The sequence below is a fragment of the Camelus ferus genome, chromosome 3, assembly GCF_009834535.1.
Source record: "Camelus ferus isolate YT-003-E chromosome 3, BCGSAC_Cfer_1.0, whole genome shotgun sequence".
NCBI lineage: Eukaryota > Metazoa > Chordata > Mammalia > Artiodactyla > Camelidae > Camelus > Camelus ferus.
The window spans coordinates 38,242,405-38,266,400 of record NC_045698.1 but is presented as its reverse complement, the minus strand read 5'-3'; the positions used below and the strand labels follow the sequence as shown (position 1 = coordinate 38,266,400).

General features: G+C 38.8%; 1 protein-coding gene across 2 annotated transcripts in view; it reads right to left on the bottom strand.

Annotated features, from left to right (window-relative positions):
• RAB3C (RAB3C, member RAS oncogene family) overlaps positions 1 to 22,434 on the bottom strand; it is a 255,645-nt gene extending 233,211 nt beyond the window's left edge. Inside the window, exons 1-2 of one of the 2 annotated variants that reach the window (XM_014555580.2) lie at positions 22,101 to 22,434; positions 1,607 to 1,834 (exon numbers count right to left, since the gene is read on the bottom strand). In XM_014555580.2, the coding sequence (XP_014411066.1) occupies positions 1,607 to 1,834; positions 22,101 to 22,118 (246 nt within the window). In that variant the 5' untranslated portion in view covers positions 22,119 to 22,434. Of the gene's footprint in view, positions 1 to 1,606; positions 1,835 to 21,283; positions 21,475 to 22,100 lie in introns of those variants that run through there. The other variant, XM_006180358.3, reaches the window with a different exon arrangement.
• Between the last annotated feature and the right edge of the window lie 1,562 nt (positions 22,435 to 23,996).

Below are 23,996 nucleotides of genomic sequence, written 5' to 3'. Positions count from 1 at the left end.
GTCAGCCAGAGGAATGACAGTTCTTTGAAATTAGCAGAAAGACCACGGTCACTGAGTTAAGAGATGTATAGTTACCAAGTTAATTTAATTTTCAATTTGTCAAAGCCCCTGAGAGTTAAGGGACCTTTCTTAAGCCTGAATACGAAAGTTATCCCAATATGACAATTGGGAGAAAATGAACAATAAACACAGCTCTTTCTAAAAACAGGGCTGTGTGTTTCTAAAGAGGTTCCCTCCCAACAAAAACGGCTTCGGGGACCAGCAGAACAGTGAAGGGGAATGGCCCTACTTTTCCAAGTTCTTACCTTGAGCTCTCATTAGACTTGGAAGGCTGAAGAATCAGTAATAATCTATGGCAAGTTACCTAAGAGGATACCTATTTGTGTATATAACCTGTATCTTTAAATTTTACACCTAGGAGCTTGAAGATATTTAAAGGGCATCTGGTATATTTATATGGATATCTTGATAAAGGGCTCTTTTATTTAAAAAAAAAAAGAAAGGTTAAATGCTTTACTCTGAGAGTTGTCTGTCTTTCAGCTTTCCATATTTGAGGAGGTAGGCTTATCATCAGTCTTACAGATCAACCCTGGCGCCGGCACCACGTGGCAGTAGGTATCAGAATCATCTCAGAAGGTAAAACCTCACCTCTTGGCAAATGCCTGTTTATAGCTTAAATCAACTTGAGTGGCAGAGGTACAAATGAACAGGAAAAGGGGGCCAAACCAACTGTAAAAACTTCTACCATTATACCCACTCACTGTACGATGTACAAAAAAATGCAAATTACATAATTCTCTCCTGGTATAACCAATTTTTTGGTTACTTCATCTCTTATATCACCTTGAACCTGCTACCCACACACATTTTTCCCTCTGTTTTTCACTTGCTAGTCTCCTAAATTTACCCCAACCGTTTAAGGAATCTCTGATCTCCTGCAGAGGGTGGGGAGAGGCAGAAAGCTAGCCACATGGTCTCAAAACTTATTAAAGAGCCTTCTGCTTAGGGGAAAATCCTGTTTAAAATCAGTATTTTATTTCATTTGTTTCCTTTTATTTGACTGTGTGGATAAACATAACTTGCAGAACTGAAATCACAAAGTGAAGATTAAATAGACCCTTTTCAAATTTTATCTGGGGCCTTATGAAGGGATAAAACCTAAGGTTTCTCTATATTTGGTGGTTTACCTTCTTTTTAAAAATGCCCGGGGCAGGCTGCTTCCTGGGACTTAAAAAAAGGCTAGATTCACTTTGCCTATTTTGTGGATTAGAAATGTCAGAGAAGGACTCAGAGACATGTTCCAGGTCACATCAACCATAGAAGAGCCAGACTTTCTGTTGAGTGTTCTTTCTACCACGACAAACAGATATTTGGATTTTCTTCCTTCTGAAGACTCTTAGGGGCATCAAATGACAAGGCCTAATTCAATCTCCATACCTCAAAGAGGCATCCCTCCACAGCCTTTGAAACAGAATGTTCTGTGTCAAAGAATCTGGAAACAGAGGCTTACGGATCCCATGGGGCAGAATAAGGAAGAAAATGTTACCCTTCACATTTACATGTTCAGCGGCCTAGACTGAAGAACAGTCAGTTCAAAGTCACTTACCCAAATCTGAAGCTTGATTCTCTTTTCATTTTTGAATACAGTTTTCACTTTGAAATCGATCCCAACGGTGCTGACGAATGCAGATGTAAAGGAGTCATCGGCGTAACGGAAGAGGAAAGATGTTTTCCCCACACTGCTATTGCCAATGATGAGCAGTTTGAACATGTAGTCAAAGTTCTGATCAGAGGAGTCCTTCTGGCCATACCTGGCATCCTGGGCGGAGGCCATCTGTGGTGAAAAACAAAAGAGGTGTGGATCAGTCTCCCATTTGATACGAAGCTAGCGGCATGCTCATTATTGGCCTTGCCAGAAACAGATGTCAGACCGCTCAGGAGACACGTTGAGAGAGCTCCCCAGTCCTCCTCTGATGCTGGTATCCATGGCAATAATTCCCCGCTGGAAGACAGAAGAGCAAATCTTACAGCTCTTTCCAGCTGTGTTGGTGTTTGTCACTGCTCAGCATTCAGAACGAATCAAAGACACCAAGGGAGACAGACATGAAAAGCAAAGATATGAGGAGCTAGCCGCGGCGTGTGCACTCTGAAACTTTGTAATTCCAGTGATGGGAACATCAAAGTGGCTGCACAGCAGGGTGTTTCTCCCTGAATTATCTGAATTATTAGAGTCTCTTATTTTCTGGGGAAGGGCACCCAAAGCATAGCTCTAGTCCATCTATTAACACCACATTAAATCCACATTCTAACACATGTGACAGTCTTTCAAATTGAAAATAATGGTGATGACAAATACATATGGTTCAAACAAGGTGCCAGGAACTGTTAACTTAACCCTCACCACAACCCTATGAGGTGGGTACCTTTATCATTTCCATATCAAAGGAGAAAATTGAGGCTCCCAGGTACTAAGAAATTTGCTCAATTTCACACACTTGGTAAGTAGCAGAGGCAGGATTCAAATCTGGCGGTGTCGTGCCAGGGCTCATTCCTTAATGTACCCACCCCCTCAACCCATTTCCCAGTGAGGACCAGGGTGATAAATACAAGTGCTCTAAAGACAGTGTGGGAAATATTCATTGTGAGATCCATCAATGCAGAACCCTACCTGGGTTCAAACCTCGGCTCTACCACTTGCTGCCTGTATGACCTTGGGTTCATTATTTTAAACTGGTGGACCTTGGTTTCCTCTCCTCCATAAAATGGAAAAAAGTCATTATCTAACTCAGAACACTTGTGAAAATAATAGATGATATATCTGTACAGGATTATGTAAAGCACCTAGCATAGAAAAGAGAATAATCCTTATTATTAAATATGAATGCTCTAGGGGATTTTTTCTCATATTTTTGGTGATCATTTTAACATCTATCAAAAACACTGCTGCATTACTCTAAGTACCATTTGGCTCCATATTGAAAAGAGGCAGTTAGAATGATGACTCCCACTGATTAGTGCATTTACTCTATCACTTCTTCTTTTTCTTTTTTATAACGGAGGCACTGGGGACTGAACCCAGGACCTCGTGCATGTTAAGCATGTGCTCTACCACTAGTTACCCCTACTCCTCCCATCACCCTTTCTGATGCTATGAATTCTTCAACAATTGCTGTGCTGTCCAGTACAGTAGCCAACTAGTCACATATGCCTGTTTATACTTAAATTTAATAAAAATTTGAAATTCAGTTCCTCAGTCAAACTAGCCACGTTTCAAGTACACAACACCCACATGGGGCCAGTGGCTACTGCACTGGACCACACTGGTTCAGGGCACTGTCATAAATGCAGGAAGTTCTACTGCTCAGCGCTAGGCTAGATGGTCTTTTTTCACTTCCCATAAAATCTGATTAATAATTACATCTTTCTCTTGGGGATGTGGCAAAGAGAAAAGCCCCAGAAGACAGTGGGATGCTAGAAACAGTCTACAGTATTCAGTCTCATCTAAGACAACATTGGTTGCTCAAGTCAGGTATGTGTGTGAGTGTGTGTGTGTGTGTGTGTGTGTGTGTGTGTGTGTAAGACAACTGAGGGAAAAGGAAAAACGGAGATAGTGCGATAACATATTCCCTTTCTACAAATGCTTACTGCCAGCAGGAGAACACAATTATATGAACAAGAATAAAGACAAAAAGAAAACTTGCATATATTATGAAATTTAGAAGCAATACAAATTCTGATTGCATTTCATACTTGCTCAGTAAATATAAGCCTCAGCATTTCTCTTTTTAAGCCCACGTAACCACATTGCTGTCTTCACTTAATACAACTCGGAATGATGGTTTGCCAGTGGGCAAAACTCAGCCAATAAAACAGGCAGATACATCATTTTCCTTTCTGACCCAGGAGTCCACACATTAAGGTGAACTTCCCCCAACACAAGCAGCCCACCAAGGACAAAAAGAGGATGCTGATTCTTGACTCTCAGTTTGAACAATGATGTCTTGCTCTGATGACTCCTGACGCCCCTTAGAGCCAGGTCACTGTTTTCGTTTGTTACTCCTGCAGACATAAGCATATATGAACACCTCCCCCTTATGGAGGTGCTAAGTTCAACCAGGCCTGCAAATGGCCTTTGTGAAGATGATCTTTTTACCATCTTTTGTATGAACCAGCCCAGATAGTAGGGTCTGGATTATGCATGTTCTGTTAAACCACAGTCAGAAAACAGACTATAAATTTCCTAGAGTTGCTCGTTTTCTCAGCCTGATGGCCTCCCATGACCCTGAGGTGGGATTCCAACTGAGGCCTGTGGATTTCTAGGCTGCCCTGAAAGAAAATGTGATAAAGACAGCTGCTATCAACCCTAAGTCTTATTTCAGAATTAGACTGATTCTGAAACCTGCAGAAATATAGACATTGTCACTAAAATAGACTTTTTAAATGGAATTGCAGAGATTTAGGTAGAGGAAACCATACTGGGTTTTTGTCCAGCGTGAGAAATAGAAGATGTTCTATTTTAAGGATGGATTATACCAGCTGCATTGGCAGCAACGGTGGTGGAAGCCCAGAGGGTGTGTAGGATGAGGGAGGATGAGACAGGTGGCTGTATGTGGCCAGGTTCTCCAAAGGATTCATTAGAACAGTTTACTAACTTGCTGTCCTTAAAGATGGTGTGTGTGGTTGTTTTTGCTTTTATTTTTACTATTTCCTGATTTATACCTCCAATAAGATTCACAGAGAGCCCCAAAGATGTGCATTAAGAATGTGTACACATATCATTAAACTTTGGAATAATGAAATAAATCCTGGCTCACAGAATGGAGAAGCTGACTGCCCTAATCTCACTGAAAACAGAAGTGAAGCAATCTGACAGCATATGAATGTCAAAGGGTCATAGAGATAGTCACAGTGTAAATTTAATAACACTTCTAAATTCTAAGTCATGTGACCATTTCCAAAATTTTCATAGGAAAATATAAAAACAGAAGTAAGCATGAAGGCACTTCTCAGAGAACAAATTGGATTTTGTAAGATATATAAAAGATCTCTCTTTAAATTACATTAATCTTGATTTAATTAAAAAAGAAGCAGAGGGTTGGAAAGACCCTTCAGTGTAGCCCAGCTTCCCACTTATCCTACGTGTCCCCTTGCCAGCACCTCAGAATCAGGGTGGTATTCTTGCCTGGCCCTTCACCTGAGTGAGAGAGCTAGGCTGTGAAGCACCTAATTCATGGCTGAACAACTGCAGTTGTTATATTTCTTCCCTAGATCTGAGTTAAAATCTACCTCCCTGTGGCTTCTGCCATGGTGACGTAGATTCTGCCTTATGAATTGAGAGTTGATTCCTCTCCATCTGAAAGAACTTCCTGTGTCTGAAGGAACCAATCACAGCACCATAAGCTTTCTCTCCTCCTGCTTGGGTGATCTCAACTACTTTAACCCCTCTCTGCACCCCAGACCCATCCAAAAACCCCTACACACCTTCTAGACTGAAACGGACATCTCTCCAGATGCCCAAGTCCCATGTGTGGCTCCCACAATTGGTCACAATACTCCAGATTTTTATCTGGCCAACACAGAGTAAAATGAGACTCTTATCACACTCAGCGCAACAAGAAAGTCTCCTCAAATGCTCAGCACGTTTTTCACATTTGCTGTTATAAACATAGGTCTCCCCTCTCCCGATCCTATGCTTGGGCAATTTATTTTTTTAATGGAAGTGTCGGCCTTCATATGTACCTTACTACATTTCCTTTTGTTTGTTGTGATTTACAATTCCGGACTGTTCTGATCATTTTGTCCTTCCATCAAAAATAACAGTTATCCCTTCCAGATTTGTGTCACTCCTAAATTTGATCAGTATGCATTTTACATACTCATTTGAGATACTGATCAAAATGCTAAGCATTTGTAGACAGATAACAGAGAACTTTTTCCACTGCTGAATATATAAATCTACATATGAAACCTCTACAATATGTCATTAAGGAATTCGACAAGTTTGAAGCAAATCCTTAACCCTGGGAGTTGGTGCTTTGTGAAGACATGATGTTGTCCCTCTAGGGGTGCCCTGGTTAGTAGGTGAACAGATCATAGATTTAATTGATGTGTCATTTTTAATTTCAATTCTAGTTTCCCCAGAAGTCTTACTGACCAGGGGCCAAGTTGATTACCTTTGACTAACACATGCAACCACAGCCTACTTCAGAATTTTTGATGTTAGTTTTTCAAAATAAATGGGAAAAGCAAATTATTTTCAGGAATTCCCTTAGGCACTTGAGAATCTGCACTATACTGAGCCATTCTGTGGATCTGATGAGAAAAACAAAGTCATTTTAAATGTACTGTGTTCCATCTACTACTAGATAACTATTGCCCGAGGGACAGTGGGAAGAAGAACGAGGGTAAATTATCCAGAAAACAAAATGCAATTCTTTGAAATTGGAAGGGTAAAAGTAAGGATGGGGCATACATATGGGAAGTGTGGAAATACATAAAGTAGTTTCAAATCTCAATTGTTGATACCTAGGGGAAAAGAAAAGAAAATGGTAATAAGAATTATTCCTGAGAGCTCCAAAGTAAAGACTAAATTTTAATGACAAGAAAGACAATATTAAAACATAGGAATTCCAAACACCTGTCATCTGGCCCCCAGTGGTTTCTCCTGGTGAAGGTTTCATCTGTGCAGTTCACCTGCCTCCCCTTTTTGTCTCTCAGAATGGACTGGCATTGTGATGCTCTTTGTGGGCTCCAGCTAGCAATTACTCTGCATGTCTGCTACCATTTGTTCTGGCAAGAGCCAGCCAAGAAGCAATAAATACCACTTGTGTCACTGTGGACACATCACCATTGAGCTGAAAGGATGCTGTCCAGGGAAGTGGAAGCAGTCAGGGCACTAGAAAACTTAAACCTGGCTTCTGGAGGAAAGACCTGGGAAAGTAGGGCAGCATTTGGAAATCATCTTTGTCTCTCTCTCTCTCTCTTTTTTTTTTTTTCATGTTAGCAGGGAAAGAATTACTATTTCATGGGACTCGCCAGAGAATGTGTGTGATGGTATGCCAAATTACGGTAATACTTCCAAGATGCTAGTTGCTCTAGGTTTTAAGGTTTTCCTCCAGCTCAGTTTCACAGAACTCCTTGCAGTCTGCCGCTGGACCCCACTGTACGCACAGCTTCTTCAGTGCATGTGGATAATGCTCAGACGATGTACAGGGAGACTGTAAAATAACTGCACCAACAGCTCTTGCCGGCGCTGTCCCCTGTGCTTTTACATACATCACCGCGCTGCATCCTTTCCTTGTCCCCAGAAATCAGTATCTAACTATTAGCCCCACCCCAGGTTAGAGGAACAGAATGCTCTGAGTGCATTTCCTAAATGGCTGTCTCCCCCTCCCCACCCCTACTTTCCCATCCCCCATCCTCCTCCCCTGACCAGAAGCATGAGGGGATTCTTCTCTAACCTTCACTGCGAGAACTTGATCAGCTCCTGAAGGTAAAATTCATAAAACTCTGAGACCCCCCCCCACTCTAAAACTGGACCGCCTGGAGTTTTTAGCTCTTAGACTTGTCCACACTGAGCCTCCAGCGATTCATCAGTTTCAGTCTAGATTTTCTTCATCAATTACATTTAGCTTTTCCTACCCTAGTACTGATCTCCCTAGTACTGATCTCCCTGGAGCTTTCTATGCCAGTAAAGTGTGATTCTCTGTATCCACCTGCCTGTCTCTCCAATTTAGGGGGCAGTAGTCTTCCCCATGGCCTCGATTCTCTGATGAATCTAAAAAGAGTTGTTAATTTTCAGTCTGCTCAGCTTTTTTCTTGTGTGAGGATGGGAGTGACCACTTCCAAGCTCCCTCCATACTGCACAGGAAACACAAAGCCATTATCCCCATTTTAAAGATGAAATTAAGATATCTGAGAGGAAGCTAAAGTTAGAGGGGTCCTTAATTTTCAACAGTTTATCCTGACTTCCCTCAGTCTGGGTACTGACTATACCCTTGTGACCTGGACCAAATGGATTCTTCAAGAATGACAGACACGAAGGCCCAGCTAATTCATTCTTGCCTTCACCAAACTAGCAAGCCTCAGCCTTCAATCACAGAGAATAGTGGACGAGGAAAGTGTCCTTCTTCTCTTTGCTTCTAGGAAAAAATCCATTCCTTTGTTGAAGAGAGGCATGACCTAAATTTGATATATTTTAAAATTCATTATAATCATTTTTGCATCTCCTTTGAAATCTACAGATGTTTGTTACCAGTGTCAAGAAGAAGGAAATAAAGTTTATTAAATGATGTAAAAATGGTTCCTATTAGTATCAAACCAGTGTTCTCAGCCCACACTATAGTTCACTCCTGGTGTGGTTACAGAGGGTTCCCAGCAAGGGAGGGCCTATACAGGGCTGTGGGGAAGGGGCCACCCAGACCACAGAGAGACGAGTGTGAGCAAGGTCTGCCATGAAGCAGACCACAGAGCTCGCCAAACTCCAGGGATGTGATCCTGACAGCTGCAGTGAAGCAGAGCCCTGCCCAACAGCTCTGCACATCCTTGTGGATGCTGACACCAGAGGGTCGCGAGTGCCATCCTGGGGTGGTGGTGAGCACCGAGCTGCTGGTAATCCAGGTTTTACAACCACAGCGTGAAAAGAGGTAGGGAAACACCCTCCACTTCTTTTCTACCAGCTCTGAAATTATGTGCAGCAGACATATCTGTGCAAAAGAGCATTTCACATTCTTGGTGTGATGCGAATACAGGTAAAGAGCACATGATCTGTGGCCAGGCAGGCTGAGAAGGAATCCTAAGTCTACCAGTTGTGTAAACTTGGGCAAGGTTTTTGTTTTGTTTTTAACTAGTCTAAGCCTCAACTTTCTCATCTAGAAAATAGGAACAATAGTGAGGTCATGAAAGTAAAATCGCCTGGCACGCGTTAAGCCCTTGAATAAAGCATCCATCAGCACCTTTGCTATCCCTCTCGCCGCACTGCAGTGATGCACAAGCCACCCACTTTCCTCCCCACTCCCGCAGGCGCGACTCTCTGAAACAGAAGTGATTGATCTTACAGGACACGCTCCCTCTCATTCCCTCACTTTAAAGGGCAAGGGGTTTTGATACCCAATACTTCCACTCTGCAGTTTCACAATTACCAAAATAAGCACTTTATATTTACTCTCTCATTTCAAAAATTATGATACGGAGCAAAGAGCATTCATCAAAACACCTCTCGGGACAGAACCTGAGACCCTGAGAGACTGGTGTGCAGACAGAAGTCTTTTGTGATCCGGAGAGGCTGTGGGGAGGGGAATGTGGCCAACAGTCATATACCCTGTGATGTGACCTGTCCTATGACACTGCCTGCCACCCAGTTTAGTAAACTCATGAAAGCTTTGGGTGTGACTGGACTTTCGTGCAAATTGGGAGAGGGCTAATAAGGGGACAAAATCCAAGTAATAAATGGCTTTAAAAAAAAAATCACAAGAAAGGGAGTTCCAGGAACTGACTCACAGTAACTATGGGGAAATTGTCCTCTTATGGGGCCTTGGAGTTGGTTTTAGGTGAAGTTTAACCTAATTCCTAATATGGAATTTGGTAAATCATCCAAGTCCACGGTATCATCATAGACAACAATACCATATTATAAACTTCAACGTCTCTAAGAGACTAGATCTTAACTGCTCCCACCATGTAAAAGAAATGATAATTATGTGAAGTGACAGAGATGTTAGCTAACATAAAATGACGGTGGTGACCATATTATAATATAAAAATGTATCAAATCAAAATGCTGTACACTTTAGACTTACACAAAGTAATATGTCAATTCTATCTTAATAGAAATAAAAAAAAATTTTAAGTCCACAATCAATCAATTGTATCTTGCATACATGATGGTTATTCCATCATTTGTCAAAACCTCTCTAAAATAATGGCCAAAGGTATTCACAAAAGTAAAATTCCATGCAAAGAGAAGTAAGGTCAACAAAAGCTTGGGATTTGGAAGAGCAAGACTAGAGAGAAAGAAACCCTAGGCCTGCTAGCGAAGTTCCCCAAGAGCCACACCCTGCAGAGTCTGGAATGGCCTTAGGACTGGAGACAACATGTGTCTTGATCGTAGGGTGTGGCTCTCCTGATCTGCCGGGACTGAGGGGTTTCGTGGTACCCAGCAGAACTTTCAGTGTTAAGACCAGCAAGCTGCGATGGCTGGTCATACCAGGTGTGTCAAGGGCATATAAACAGGAAGACTGGTTGAAAATCCAAGGCCCTGCATCTCTCCTTGACCTTGCAGAGCCAAGCAGCCATCTTTCCCACATACAATTTCTTTAGAACAAAATGAAGTTTAAAAATAAAAAAGTCATCAAACATTCTGGACATTCATACATCCTATGTGCAGATGCCAATTTATAAAAATGAAAGGGCCTCCCTCTTAGCAAGATGTAAAGACTCCTTTAAAACTTTCCTCCTGGATATGGATAAAATATATATGCACTTTCTCATCATTTCTTGGTAACAAGAAATACCAGACATTGTGTTCTCAAATACCTGCTCTCTAGAGTAGGATATATTTCTATTCAAGAACACAAAATTAAATCTTCACTAGATTCAAGACTTCTAAACCTGGGACATGCAAAATTAAAATATTTAAGGTGGGACCAGGTATCTAATTTTTTAAATCACCCCATGTGATTCTTTTAGTCAGTCAGATTTGGACTGACCAGTGCCCACATGGAAGCGAGGGCAGGTGTCCACTGTCATGTCCTCAGTGATGTATGTAAGAGGAGAGTGAGGAACCCGACAGGTAGGTCCAGATCCATGGGATGTAGAAACAGGATCCTAGCATTCTCCCCATAATGTTGACTCTGCAGAGAGGGTCTCTACCCTAGAATGCCCAGCCTGCCCCAACAAGCTGAATTCTGAGAAATGTGTTAATTATCTCTGCCCTGGTAGGAGCCAGAACATTCTGAGGGCCAGTGATACAACTGACTGTGAGCTCCCTGCCAGGCTCTGCGGAGGCACAGCCTCATAGGAGGTAGTAATCCTGTTCTTAGAGCACATGCAGCTCTGCTCTGCTCAGCTCTGTGGAACGTAGCCTTGACTTTCCTCATCAGTCATTTTTACAGGTAACAACAGTAAGACTTTACTTCCCTCCACTGCATAAGAAAGTACCCGTCAGCGACAGGAGGCCAGTGTCCAAACTGAAACCACAAAATGAAGAAAATCTCTTGCAAGAATACCTCTTCTTGAGAAGAAAGAATGCCCAGTGGTATAAGGGGAAACCTCTCTTAAAAACACATACTAAAATACTCTAACAATCCCCACTGGGGGACAAAAAAACTAAATTTTAATTTTAATATGTGTTTCCCGTCAAAATTTCATGATTAAACATTTTAAAATAGTTTAATGTTAGTTTTAAACATTTAAGTCCTTGAAAAATGCCTCCAGGGATTTGCTATGGATTACTTCTAAATCTCAACATTTCTCTTCCCTTATTCCATTCATCCAGGTAGGTCAGATATAGGAGCAAACACCACGTGGTCCACGCATTTATGAGACAAAGGGGCAACCTGGACCATTCTGGAGGAACCTGGTGGGTTAGCAGTCTACTTAGTTGTGTAGTATCCAGACTGTGCAATTGAAATGATCTACAGTGCCACTTTTCTAGTTATAATCATCCCTGCTTTTCATTCAAAAGCTACTGCTACTATTATTTATACAAAGAACAAGCTAGCCCAAGCACACTTACAAAACAGCGTTCACATGCACAGGTGTGCTGGGTTTCCATTGTCCCTTTTCATCAGTCCTACTACTCAGACAGGTGTTCAGTGAATCAAACATTCAAAAGAAAAACCATCTTTTATTACAAACACCACAGATGTGTGTCACGTGGGTGTTATGGCTTGCTAAGTGATACTTAACATGTGCTTTCCTAAAGCTCTTTAAGGCTCCTAAAGCTATGGTCGTTTTAGCAGAAATTGTTCTTCCATGTTGACAAGCAAGATTCTTTAGTTGATGAGACTCAGACATGCATCTGAGTCACTCTGGAAAACTAACAAATAATTCAACTGAAAGCAGGTAGACTAATGATGAGAGGCTCAGTGCTTCACCTCTTAAAGTTACATTATGATTTGGGTTCCCAGACCATGAAAAGCTGAGTGTGCAGGAGTAAAATGACTATGGTTCCAGGGTTTTCTCAGTTAGGAGCCCGAGTAGGCACAAAATGAAACTCTTTTAGGCTTGTATGAGCTAAATTCCTAATGCTAGATCCAATCCAATCAGCTTACAGAAAAGTTTATCAGGGACCCACAGAACTTGTCTTTTTACCAGTCATTAGGCAACTGAAGGCCCAGAACATTCACCCTGATGGCTTCACTGTTTAGTGGACAGAAGAATATTTCATGACCTCAACAAAAGGGACATAACTTTTCAAACCAATCTGAAACATGTTGCCGCTGGAAAAGGCATTTTGTTTCCGCAGAGTTGAAGCTGTTAAGGAATATATTAATTGGCAAAATAAAGCAGTTGTTTAAATAATTTTATTTTTACAATTTTGAACCTTGTCCAAAGTTTTGAAAGTGTCATGAAGCCCACAATTTTATTTGAAAAACACAAAGAAAAAATATAGCATCACAAAAACAATGATCACAGAAACATTAAATGATAGAAATTGTAATGGGAACATAAATATTTACCCCAGAAACCTATAAGGAATAATCAAAGTACTAATATGATTATTTACATTTCAACATCAGCTTTTCTATAAGAAGTCACTGTGCTTTCTTGGTTCTGCACAATTCTGTAAATGAATCCTATTATAGACTCTTCTAGTACTCAAATATCTCATCTCAAGAGAGTGTATTTATCTTTCTCTCAGCAACATAACATGCTTCTAGGGTAAAGAAAGCCAACATTGAGCCTAAAAGCAAAAGTACAATATCTGAAATGAATAATTCCTCAATAGGTTTAAAAAAGGCTGCAGATGGCAGAAGAGAGGGTCAATGAACTTGAAGATAAATCAACAGAAATTATACAACTGACAAAAAGGAAGAAAAAAAGAAAGAAAAAGGAATAGAGCCACAGTGATTTGTGGAACAATATCTGAAATCTAACATATGTGTAATTGGAGTCTCAGAAGAAAAAAGAATGGAATGGGATTGAAAAATAGTTAAAGACATAATGGCTAAATAGTCTTCAAATTTGGTGAAAAGCATAAATTTACATATCAGAAGCTAATTCAAAGCCCTACGTTGACTAAATATGGAGAAAATTACCTCTGGGCACATCATAGTCAACTGTTCAAATTCAAAGTTAAACATTAAATCTTGGAAACAGAGGAAAGGTGATGTATTATATACAGGTTACAGTAATACGAAGAACAGATATTCACATTATCTGCTGGAGGGCAGGAGACACTGAAACAACCTAAAGTACTGAAAGAAAAAAAAAGATCAACCAAAAATTTTACATGCAGCAAAATTATTCAAAAATAAAGGCAAAATAAAAATTTTATTCTACATTTATTCTAAGGATTATAATATATACATCAATGTTTAAAACTAAAATAAAACTGTATTGGGGTTTATAACAAATGCAGATGTAATATATGTGACAACAATTTCACAAAGAACGAGGTAAATAAAATTATATTATTGGAAAGTAATACAATACTAAGTAGATTATATAGCAAGCTGAAGAGGCATATTATAACCCTTAGAATAAACACTAAAAAATGCAAAAATGTATAGTTGAATAGCCAATAGAAGAATTAAAATAAAATATTTAAAAGTATTTAAGCAAAAGAAGGCAGGAAAGAAGAAACAGAGGAACAACAACAATAACAAAAAAAAAACAGGTTAATAAAACAAATAGCAACAAGGTAGCTTTCAATCCAACCATATTGATAACTGCAACATACAAAAATGGATAAAAATTCCAATTAAAAGGCAGAGATTTTCCAGACTGGATGATATGCAAGACCCAGCTATATTCTGACCACAAGATTCACACTTTAAACATAAAGACACACATAAGCTGAAAATGAAAATATGAATATATACTTATTTTATATATGTGCATGAGAACACTATTAAGAAAGCAAGAGTATCTGGATTAACATAGACTACACTCAGAAATTTGTGGGAGTCAACTAAAGTAGTACTTAGAGATTTATCATTGTAAATGTTATATTTATATTTTAAAAAGAAATATTTAAACTCAGTGATTAAATTTCTCTTAGAAGCTTGATAAACAAAAAGCTTCTACTAACTACAAGGAACACAGTTGCTTTTAAAAGCCCAAGTCAGTAAAATATAAAATATACAACAGAAAAGTTAACAAAGGCAAAAGTTGGTTATTTGAGGACATTGATAATATTGATAAATATCTAGTAAGACTGGTGAGAGAGGGAGGATTCATATTATCAGTAATAGGAATGAAAAAGAGGATATCTTTACAGATCTTAGAGAAATGTAAAGAAAAATACTTTAAACAATTTTATGGCAATAAATTTGAAAAATCAGGTGAAAAACATAATTTACCAAAACTGACCCAAGATGAAATAGAAAATTTTATATAGATACAATTAATTTTCTATTGCTGTCATAATGGATGTTTAAAACAATACCCAATCATTATTCACTGAGCCAGAAGTCTGGACACAGTATGACTCAACTTGGTCTTCTGCTCACACTGCTTAGGACTTACAAGGCCAAAATCAATGTGTCAGCTGGGCTGGATTCCTACCTGGAGGTTCTAGAGAAGATTCTACTTCAAAGCTCTTTCAAGTTGTTGGTAGAATTTAGTTGCTTGTGGTTATAGGACTGAAGTCTCTATTTCCTTGACATGTAGCCTTCTTCATCTTTATGCCAACAATCCTCATGCTTCAAATTTTTTATTTCCCTTTCTGTCAGTCTCTTTGACTCCAGCAAGGGAAAATTCTCTGCTTTTAATGGCTCATGGTGATTAACTGGGCCCACCTGAGAGTCCAGATTAATCTTATTTTAAAGTCCATAACATCAGTTACATCTGCAAAGGCCCTTTTTCTATGCAATATAATTTATTCATATGTTCCAGGGATTAAGCCACAGACATCTCTGCAGGTGGTAGGGGGAAGCTATTCTGCTTAACACAATATATTAAAGGGAGATGGATAGGTGATAAATAGATAAACAGATAGATGGAAAGATACATAGACAGATGGATAGAATAGATGGATGATAGAGATATTTGTATATCAAAAAAGTTGAATTTGTTTTAAAATAATTTCCACAAAGAAACTCCAGGTTCCAATGGCTTCACTGATAAACTCTTCTCAAACACTTTAAGGACCAAAATATATTGATCTTATACACCGAAATCATTCAGAAAACAGAAGGGAAATGAACACTTCTCACTTGTTTTATAAAGTTGCATAATTCCAATATGATAATCCCATAAAGACATTAAAAAATCATATACCAATATTCATTATGAATTTAAATGCAAAAGTCTTCAACAAAATATAATCAAACTGAATCTAGCAACGCATATAAGGCAATACATCATGAGCAACTGGGATTTATCTAAGGGATGTCAGATTAACTTAAAGAATCAACCAGTATAATACAACAGAATAAGGAAATAAACCATGTGATCACCCCAGTAACTGCAGAAAAGGTATCTGATACAAGTCAGCACCCATTTATGTTAAAAACAAATACTCTCAGCAAACTAAGAATCAGAAGAAATTTCCTCTATAGGATGAGGGTATCTATACCAAAAACAACAACAACAACAACAAAACAATTACAGCTAACCTCATAACTAATGGTGAAAGATGGAAGGCTTTCCCCCCAAGATTGAGAATAAGATAAGAATGTCTGCCATCACTTCTACTCAACATTGTACTAGCTGTCCTAGCCTGCAGAATAAGACACAGGAAAGAAAAAAAAAAAGAGGTCATTGGAAAGAAAGATGTAAACTGCCTCTATTAGCAGATGATACAAATATTTATGTAAAAATCCTTAAGGAATCTAAAAAAAGAAAAAGAATAAGAAATAAGAAATAAATGTAGTAAGGTCTCTGGACACAGTTAAGACACACAGGTCGTTAAGTATAGAGTCCAGATATAGATCCCACCTGTAATGATAACCTAGATTTCATCAAAATAAAAATTCTCATCAAAAGACACTATTACGATACGAGAATTCAAGGCACAGACTGGCAGAAAATATTTTTAGTATATTTAAAGAACCAGTTTCAAAACTACATAAAGATCTCCTGCAGTAAATGATAAAAAGACAACCTCCCCCCTCCCCAATAATGGACAAAAAGCTAAAGAGACAATAAAAGGAAGATAAACAAATGGCCAGTAAACAGATTAAAACATGCTAAACAGCACGATCATCAGAAAAATGCAAATTCAATCATGAGATACCATAAACACCCATTAAAGGGGTAGGAATTTAAAAGGCCACTAACACCATACACTGTTGAAGATGTGAAGCCACTACAATGTTCATTCATGGCTGGTGAGAATGTGAAATGGTACTACCATTTTGGCTAAAGATTTGACTATATCTTATAAAGTTAAACATACACTTAGCTTTTCCCAAGCAATTCTACTTCTAGGTATTTACCCAAGAGAAACGAAAACATACTATTATGAAAAGACCAATATGATAATGTTTATAGCCTTCGTTACTAGTGGACCCAAATGAAAAAACTTCAAAGTCCATCAACAGGAGGATGGATTTCAAATTGTAGTAGATTGGCACCACAGTAGCATATGCATCAATAAAACAAAGTGAATTACTGATATATGCAACATGAATGAATCCTGTACACATTAAACTGAGCAAAATAAGCCAGACTCAATAGTACATACTGTATGTTCTGCAATATGTTCATATTGTAAGTTACACAGAACTATATGGAGTTCTAGAATAAACAGGACTAATTTATAATTAAAAAGTCAAGACTTTACTGTGTTGGTAGATTAACTGGAAAAAGAAAGGAATGAAGGAATTTTGGAGGCTGATTGGAAATGTTCTATATCTTTACAGTGGTATGTGTTACACAGCTGTATCTACTTAACAAAATTCGTCCAATTGTTCACTTAAGATTTATACATTTCAATGTATAGAAATAGCTCCAAAACTGTAAATAAACAAATGAAAATGCTAAAAATAAATCTATATAATTCCAAGTAAATCTAAAAGATGTAATCTTCACAGATCATAGTACATAAGTTAATAAACTATGACCTATTAAGAGGGTTCCTCCAGAACCCCTGGGCACGATCAATAAGTGAAAAATGGGGGAAATGATTGGACAACCTTTAACCTACACAGCATTTTTTTTCAGGTGTCACAACTGTTTATGCTTAGTAAACTGAGTGTCCTTGGTATAAGAATAATCTCAGGAAAATCTAATCCTTAGCATAAAAATATATTTCCTTCTTGGAATATGATGGTCAGGAAAGGAGTCTACAGTTCCAATATAAGCTCAGAATGGCAGAGGAAAATTGTGGTTATGTCCAGTAATAAATCCACAACTTCTTGGACTGAAAAAGTGAAAATGGAAAATCATTTCTACACTGCAGAAATTTATTTTTTACTATAATTACCCTCCCTATCCTCCATTTTCCTTTACAGAAAAGTGGATACTTCGAAAATTTGCTCAAATGGAGTAAGAAAGTTGTTCTTTTTTCTCCAATGTCAATGGAAATTTTCTGTTTCTTTAAGTGATGAGGACTAAACTTCCATTTCTTATAAAGATAAAGGGATCATCATGGAGGCTGGATGTGGTTAGAAATTCAACAATAAAAGGCAAGAATGCCATGGACCCTCCATCGCCAAATGAAAGAATGATATTTAGACTTTGACTCTTTGTAAGTTGTTTTTGTTATACAGCATAGCTGTATTTAGTATGTATCGTGGTTTTCACCTCAACTTCATTTTCAGCCTACACCTATATTCTTTCTTCAGTCTCCTCATTTTTAGCCAAATAACTTTTTTTTTGGCACTCTGCTCTGTGCTTTGGGTAGTTGTTTTTCTTTGAAGACCCTTCCTAGTTAGAAGGTTCTGCATTTATGAGATGACCCTAGAAAGCTTGTGGATGACAAAACTGAAGTTGAAGCATTTAAAAAGACAATGAATTCCACTTTGGTCCTACAAGAGAGTAAGTAAATCTGCAAGAAATTCAAATCCAGTAGGCAGAAAGCAAGCCATTTTTAAAATATTCGCCCTTCTCAAATATGTGGTTTGGCTTACATAAGATATTTTTATAAACAGAAGAGTCAATTTTTTTCTTCTGAACTAAATGAATGAATCAAATTATATCAATAGTGCCCCTATTCTTTACATCACCATTTTGTGTCTTCTAGAGGAACCAAAAATAATAAAGGAAAGAACACAGGCTTTCTAGAAATCTGGAAAATTTTGAATTTACCGTGTTGGGAAAGTTATTTAATCTCAATAAGGTCTGGTCATCTGCCTGTATTTAGGGTAATGATGATCTCTAGGACTGTTTTATATTTAATACACACACTGAGATCTGAACGCAAGACACAGTGCTTGGCACAGACAAAGCACTAGATAAACTGGAATTTGCTCAATCTGACTCCTGAATCAAATGGCAATTTGTTCATGAGAGTCCTGCCCTGAAGTCATGAGCATTGCTAATCCCCATTTCATTTGGCCCTCAGTATTTATGGATGCACTGAATGAGAAAACACAAAATGACCATCTCGGGCATTAAAATTCTAGCCCATGACTTGCAACACTCACCAAATGCTATTCTGGTTATTTAATTGCAAAGGAAATATAGACAGCAAAGACTATTACTGTTTTTACTTTAATAGCCACTATAAAACAACAATTATTATCCCTCATTTTATATCAACTCAGAGAGAAATACTCTTGAGAAAATTTGCACATATCAAAGACAACTATCTTGAACAGAACACCAAGCTACTTATATAGGCACATGAAATACTTTTTAAAGGACATTAAATAACTTTTAAAGGCATCTTTGATTTAAGAAAAAATAAGTAAATTAGGAAATCAAGAATTAAAGAGTTCATTTTGTTTCATATGAATCAATGAACTATTTTTAAATGGGGAAAAGAATCTTTTAGGATAATGAAACTACAGAATGAGGTTTTGCTTGTGACTCATTTCCAGAAACCTAAGTAAAAACTTAGAAGCATATATTTAAAATGATGATGTGGTTCAGTCTTTAAATCGGGGAAGGGGGGGAGAAACAACTATTTGTTTGCATTTTCATATATTAAAGTCATCTGAAATGTGATTATGATTCAGAAGCATGGGTGCTGAGACATTACTGGCCACTTAAAAATATATATAAAGTATGTTTATAGTTTGCATTCTTCCTGTTATTATGTATGTTTGAAAAACAGTAATTGAGAAAGGGTCACCTTAACAACAAATACTTGTTAAATTAAATCAATAAATGTGCTTTAACAAAACATACTACAGAAAACAGTCTTTGAGTTTTTTATATGTACATATTTTTTCACGATAGCATTTGGACATTTTAATTTTTAAACTTCAAAAATCAAGTTCAGTGAATAAAATACATCATAAACTCCATCTACAAGCAAATTAGTTTTGTTACCTATTTTTATATTAATTATGCATTAAACTTCTGACTAAAATACGGAATTACAATGCTTACAACAGCAAAGTTAGTAAGAAATATTTAAAATATTTCTTAAGGCAGGAATTTCATACAGTTTTGTAACATTTTAATGACCTTTCTGAACATCCTAAGCAATTATCGTAAGAAAATAAAAATCAAGATGCAGTGTGGTTGATTTTTTAGTAAATTATTTTGACATAAAGACTTCAGTGCATATAAGGGGTTGACATTAAATGCTAACAATCTACTTTTAAAGTCTACTGTCAATGTTTACTTATAATCAAATATGATGAATTTAGCCAGTTGGCTTCTGGCAGTACCTCCAGTAATGGGAAATTATCATAAGCCAATATATCTTAATTGCAACAGCCTGTACCTTTATTGTCTATCCAGATTCTTTTCACATCAAGTCTATAATGAAAAACTAAGTCACAAATAGAGGTATATCAGAAGATACACAATGGGGCCACTGTTCTCTGGTACAAATTAAATTTTCAATAACTGATATAGTAATTTGAGGGCTTCCATTATATAATCCTTCAACAAACAATTAAATTCGACAGATTTTTTTTCACTGAACAGTCCAGTCAGTATATATCTTAACATACACAGCCCATACTATAAGCGAGAAGTAAACTGAAGCATAGGTTTAAAGCCCAATTTTTGAGGAAAAATAGTTTGAAACATTTAAGCACGAATTAAAGTCAAACATTTATATTGTTGGATTGGGCAGCACAGGTGGATTCTCAAGAGAGACAACACCTTCCAAATGGTGTGTTCCACTCTCCTCTCAATCTCATTCATAAAGTGCCTTTCTGTTATGCAATGGGAGCACTCTGCTTGGTAATGAACACAAGCTGATTTTTAGCGTTAACTGGTTGTACACACAAACAAGAAAGCATCACTCATCCTTACTTAAAAACAAACCTTAAGCAAGATGCTTAAGCAGAGGCACCGTTGCACCAGAGTCAAAGGAAGCAAACATAATAATGTGACTGAAATAGGGAACAGGGAACGTACAACAAATGGGCACATCACCCAGGAAAGCTCAGAGAGTCTCCGAAACGCAGGAGTAAACCAGTTGTGTGGTTTACAGCAATAAAGGGCTTGCATCTTACTGGGATGAGTCAAGCCCCAACGTGTTTGCTATTTTCTGCTGATGCTAATAGGACGCTAATTGAAGAAAGGGAACTTTGCGGACCCTAACATTGGCTTCTCCTCTCTTAACGCGCACTTAGCCAATTGGTATGCTCTCTGTTCGGACTCCAGTAGAGAGCTCGCAACCCCCAACCCGGCCTTAAGTTCGTGCGTTTAAACCGCGATCACAAACCAAGGAAGCCTGGAGGGGCAATCAATGTCAGTACAAGACTGCCTGTTCCTCTGACTTTTGTTTGCTCAGGTTTACGTTTTAGACACTCATCTTCCTTGAAAATCCTGGGAAGATAATGTACATTCCTATCCCTTATCAAAACAGCCCCAATCATAGTCCTGAGGAGCGCAGAAGACCCCAGTTCTGTGCCCAGGACCAAGTCAGCCGCATCCCCGCGGGTGGCCGCCTAGACCTGCCTTTAGGTTGGGCACAATTTGTGCATGGAGCGAGGGAGAAAGCACTCTCTCATTTCCTCCCGAGGCCACACTTTTTGTATAGACCCACCTGCATGGGAGCTTCGTGTCTCATTGTTCGCAAAGTGTCCTTTCTCCCTGGCTAAGACAGCGCTGGCCCGGGCGCCGGGTCAAGCGTGCACAGCCCGCGCTTCACGCTCCACACTGCACTCCCGGGGTTCGCTAACCGGCTCCAACATCAGGACCGGAGCTATCCCTTCCTGGCGCCGCACACGCGCACTGGCTGGGAGCCCCAGGCGCTTCTGGGAGTTGTAGTCTGGTCCAGCTGAGCTTTCCCGTAAACCGGTGAGCCATAAACTACAGTTCCCGGCAAGCCAGCACGAAACAGGCTGCTCCTCCAGCTTGCCTCCGCCACGGAGCCTCCCTTCTCCAGCCTTGGACTCGCTTCTGGTTGTGACGGCTGTCTCCTAGACTATTTCCTCACAAGGTGCAGGCGAAAGCGACCCCAGCTCATTTCAGCTGGAGATTTTTCTTTGCTACCTATCGCCTTCTGAAGCTAGACTGTGGTTTTTCTGGTTAGGAAATGTACTACCTTGTGCTAATTCCCAAAACGAACGAAACCTGCGCTGCGTTCTGGGACTCTCCGCCCTACACCTCTCCATCCCGAATCAGGAAAGTTTATACAATTACATAGGCAAAGTAGGGTAGTTTTGCAATCTCATTCAACAAACGCGGGGGAGAACGACGACAAATGGCACACACATAAAGACGGTGGTTTACTCGCACAATTGCACTGAGAAGGCGCTCCTACGCGCGAAAACACACACACACACACACACACACACACCCCAAAGTCGGTCAAAGCGAGATTTCGCGCAAAGCATGCAGAGGAACTCCCTTCTGCTTACCTTTCCGTACAGCTCCATTGCAACTCGAGGTTCCAAAAGTCTCAGTTATCCCTCCTGCTACAAATGAGGTTAGGGTCTTACGCAGGAAGCGGAGCTCAACGCACAACACAATGGAAGGGGTGGGGGTGGCGGCTGGCGGAGGAAGAAACGAGGGACGTGGAGAGCACAGCTGATTTAGATAGATGGTTTCTTTCCTCTGGAGGGAACGCGTGGAGTCTTCAAGTAGCAGCTGCAGAGAAAGAGCTGAGTCTCTTAGGAAGTGCCTGGGGCGCGAGCGCGCTGGGCAGCCCCTCCCCAGGCCCTCCCCCAGGCACCTTCCACCGACATTAGTGCGCACACACAGCCGCTGCGCTGCGGGTTGGAGAGCTGATAGGGTACTTGGTTATTTACCCAAAGCAAGTCACATGAAATGAACACATTCATCACCAGAGCCCAGAAGCACAATCACAGAATAATATAGGAGACCTCTATTAAGTTACCCGGTCCTTTAACACAGAGTCATTCCTTACATTACAATCGTACTCCTCTCAGACTAGCTCAAAAATGTTTTTGAAATCTCGAAACTGTACTTTTATTACACTTATCTTCTCCCCTTAGTTGACTAATATGTGTGACTATCCATGTTCTCTGTACCGATAAAAACACCCTTCTCCCCTTATGAATAAACGTTAATCAATCCAGTAATGATCCCTGCCTCTCACATGTGGTCAAAATGATTATTGGAGGCAGAATGGAAAAGGAATGAACTTGATACTGACAGAGACATGGAAGTAATCATTTAAATCAGCTTGAAATTTCATTGTATTAGACAAAGCAGTAGAACGAAGGTTCTTAAATGTGCTTGAAAATCTATTGAGGGTGTTAAAATTCATATTGTCAGGCATATGTAGAAATTCTGATTCACTAGATGTGATGAGGTGTCTGGGAATTAGCATTTAAACAAACACTCCAGCAATTCTGATGCAAGTGGTCCTTTTCCATAATTTGAGAAACCCTGCCTTAAAATTTTTTATATGTAATATTAAGAGGAAGCTCTAATTCAAAAAGACACATGCACCCCAATGTTCATAGCAGCACTATTTACAATAGCCAAGATATGGAAACAACCTAAATGTCCATCCACAGATGAATGGATAAAGAAGTTGTGACATACACACACACACACACACACACACACACACACTGGAATACTACTCAGCCTTAAAAAAGACTAAAATAATGTCATTTGCAGCAACATGGATGGGCTGGAGTTTGTCATTCTAAGTAAGCCAGAAACAGAAAGAAAAACACCATATGATATTCTTTATATGTGGAATCTAAATAAATAACAAAAATGAACTTATTTACAAAACAGAGACAGACTCATAGACATAGAAAACAAACTTACGGTTACCAAGGGGAAAAGGGGGTGGGAAGGGATAAATTGGGAGTTTGAGATTTGCACATACTAACTGTTGTATATAAAATAGATAAGCAACAAGTTTATACTTTATAGCACTGGGAACTATATTCAATATCTTGTAGTAACCTATAATGAAAAAGAATATGACAAGGAATACAGGTATGTATGTATGTATGTATGTGTGTGTATATATATGACTGAAACATTATGCTCTAGCCAGAAATTGACACATTGTAAAATGATTATACTTCAATTAAAAAAATTAAAAAGAATCACTAAAAAAAAGTACACATCCTCAAAAAAATTTATATGTAAGAATTTTTCAAAGATACAAACCTCAAAATTTTCACAGGTTGACTCAGTATTGCAACAACAATGTATTGGGAACCTACCATACTCAAAATATCCCATTAATTTTAGGTTGTATTTTTGGTTTTGCTTTTGTTGTTGCTGTTTTGTTGTTGTTTTTTTTTTTTAAGAAATCTAAGATCTAT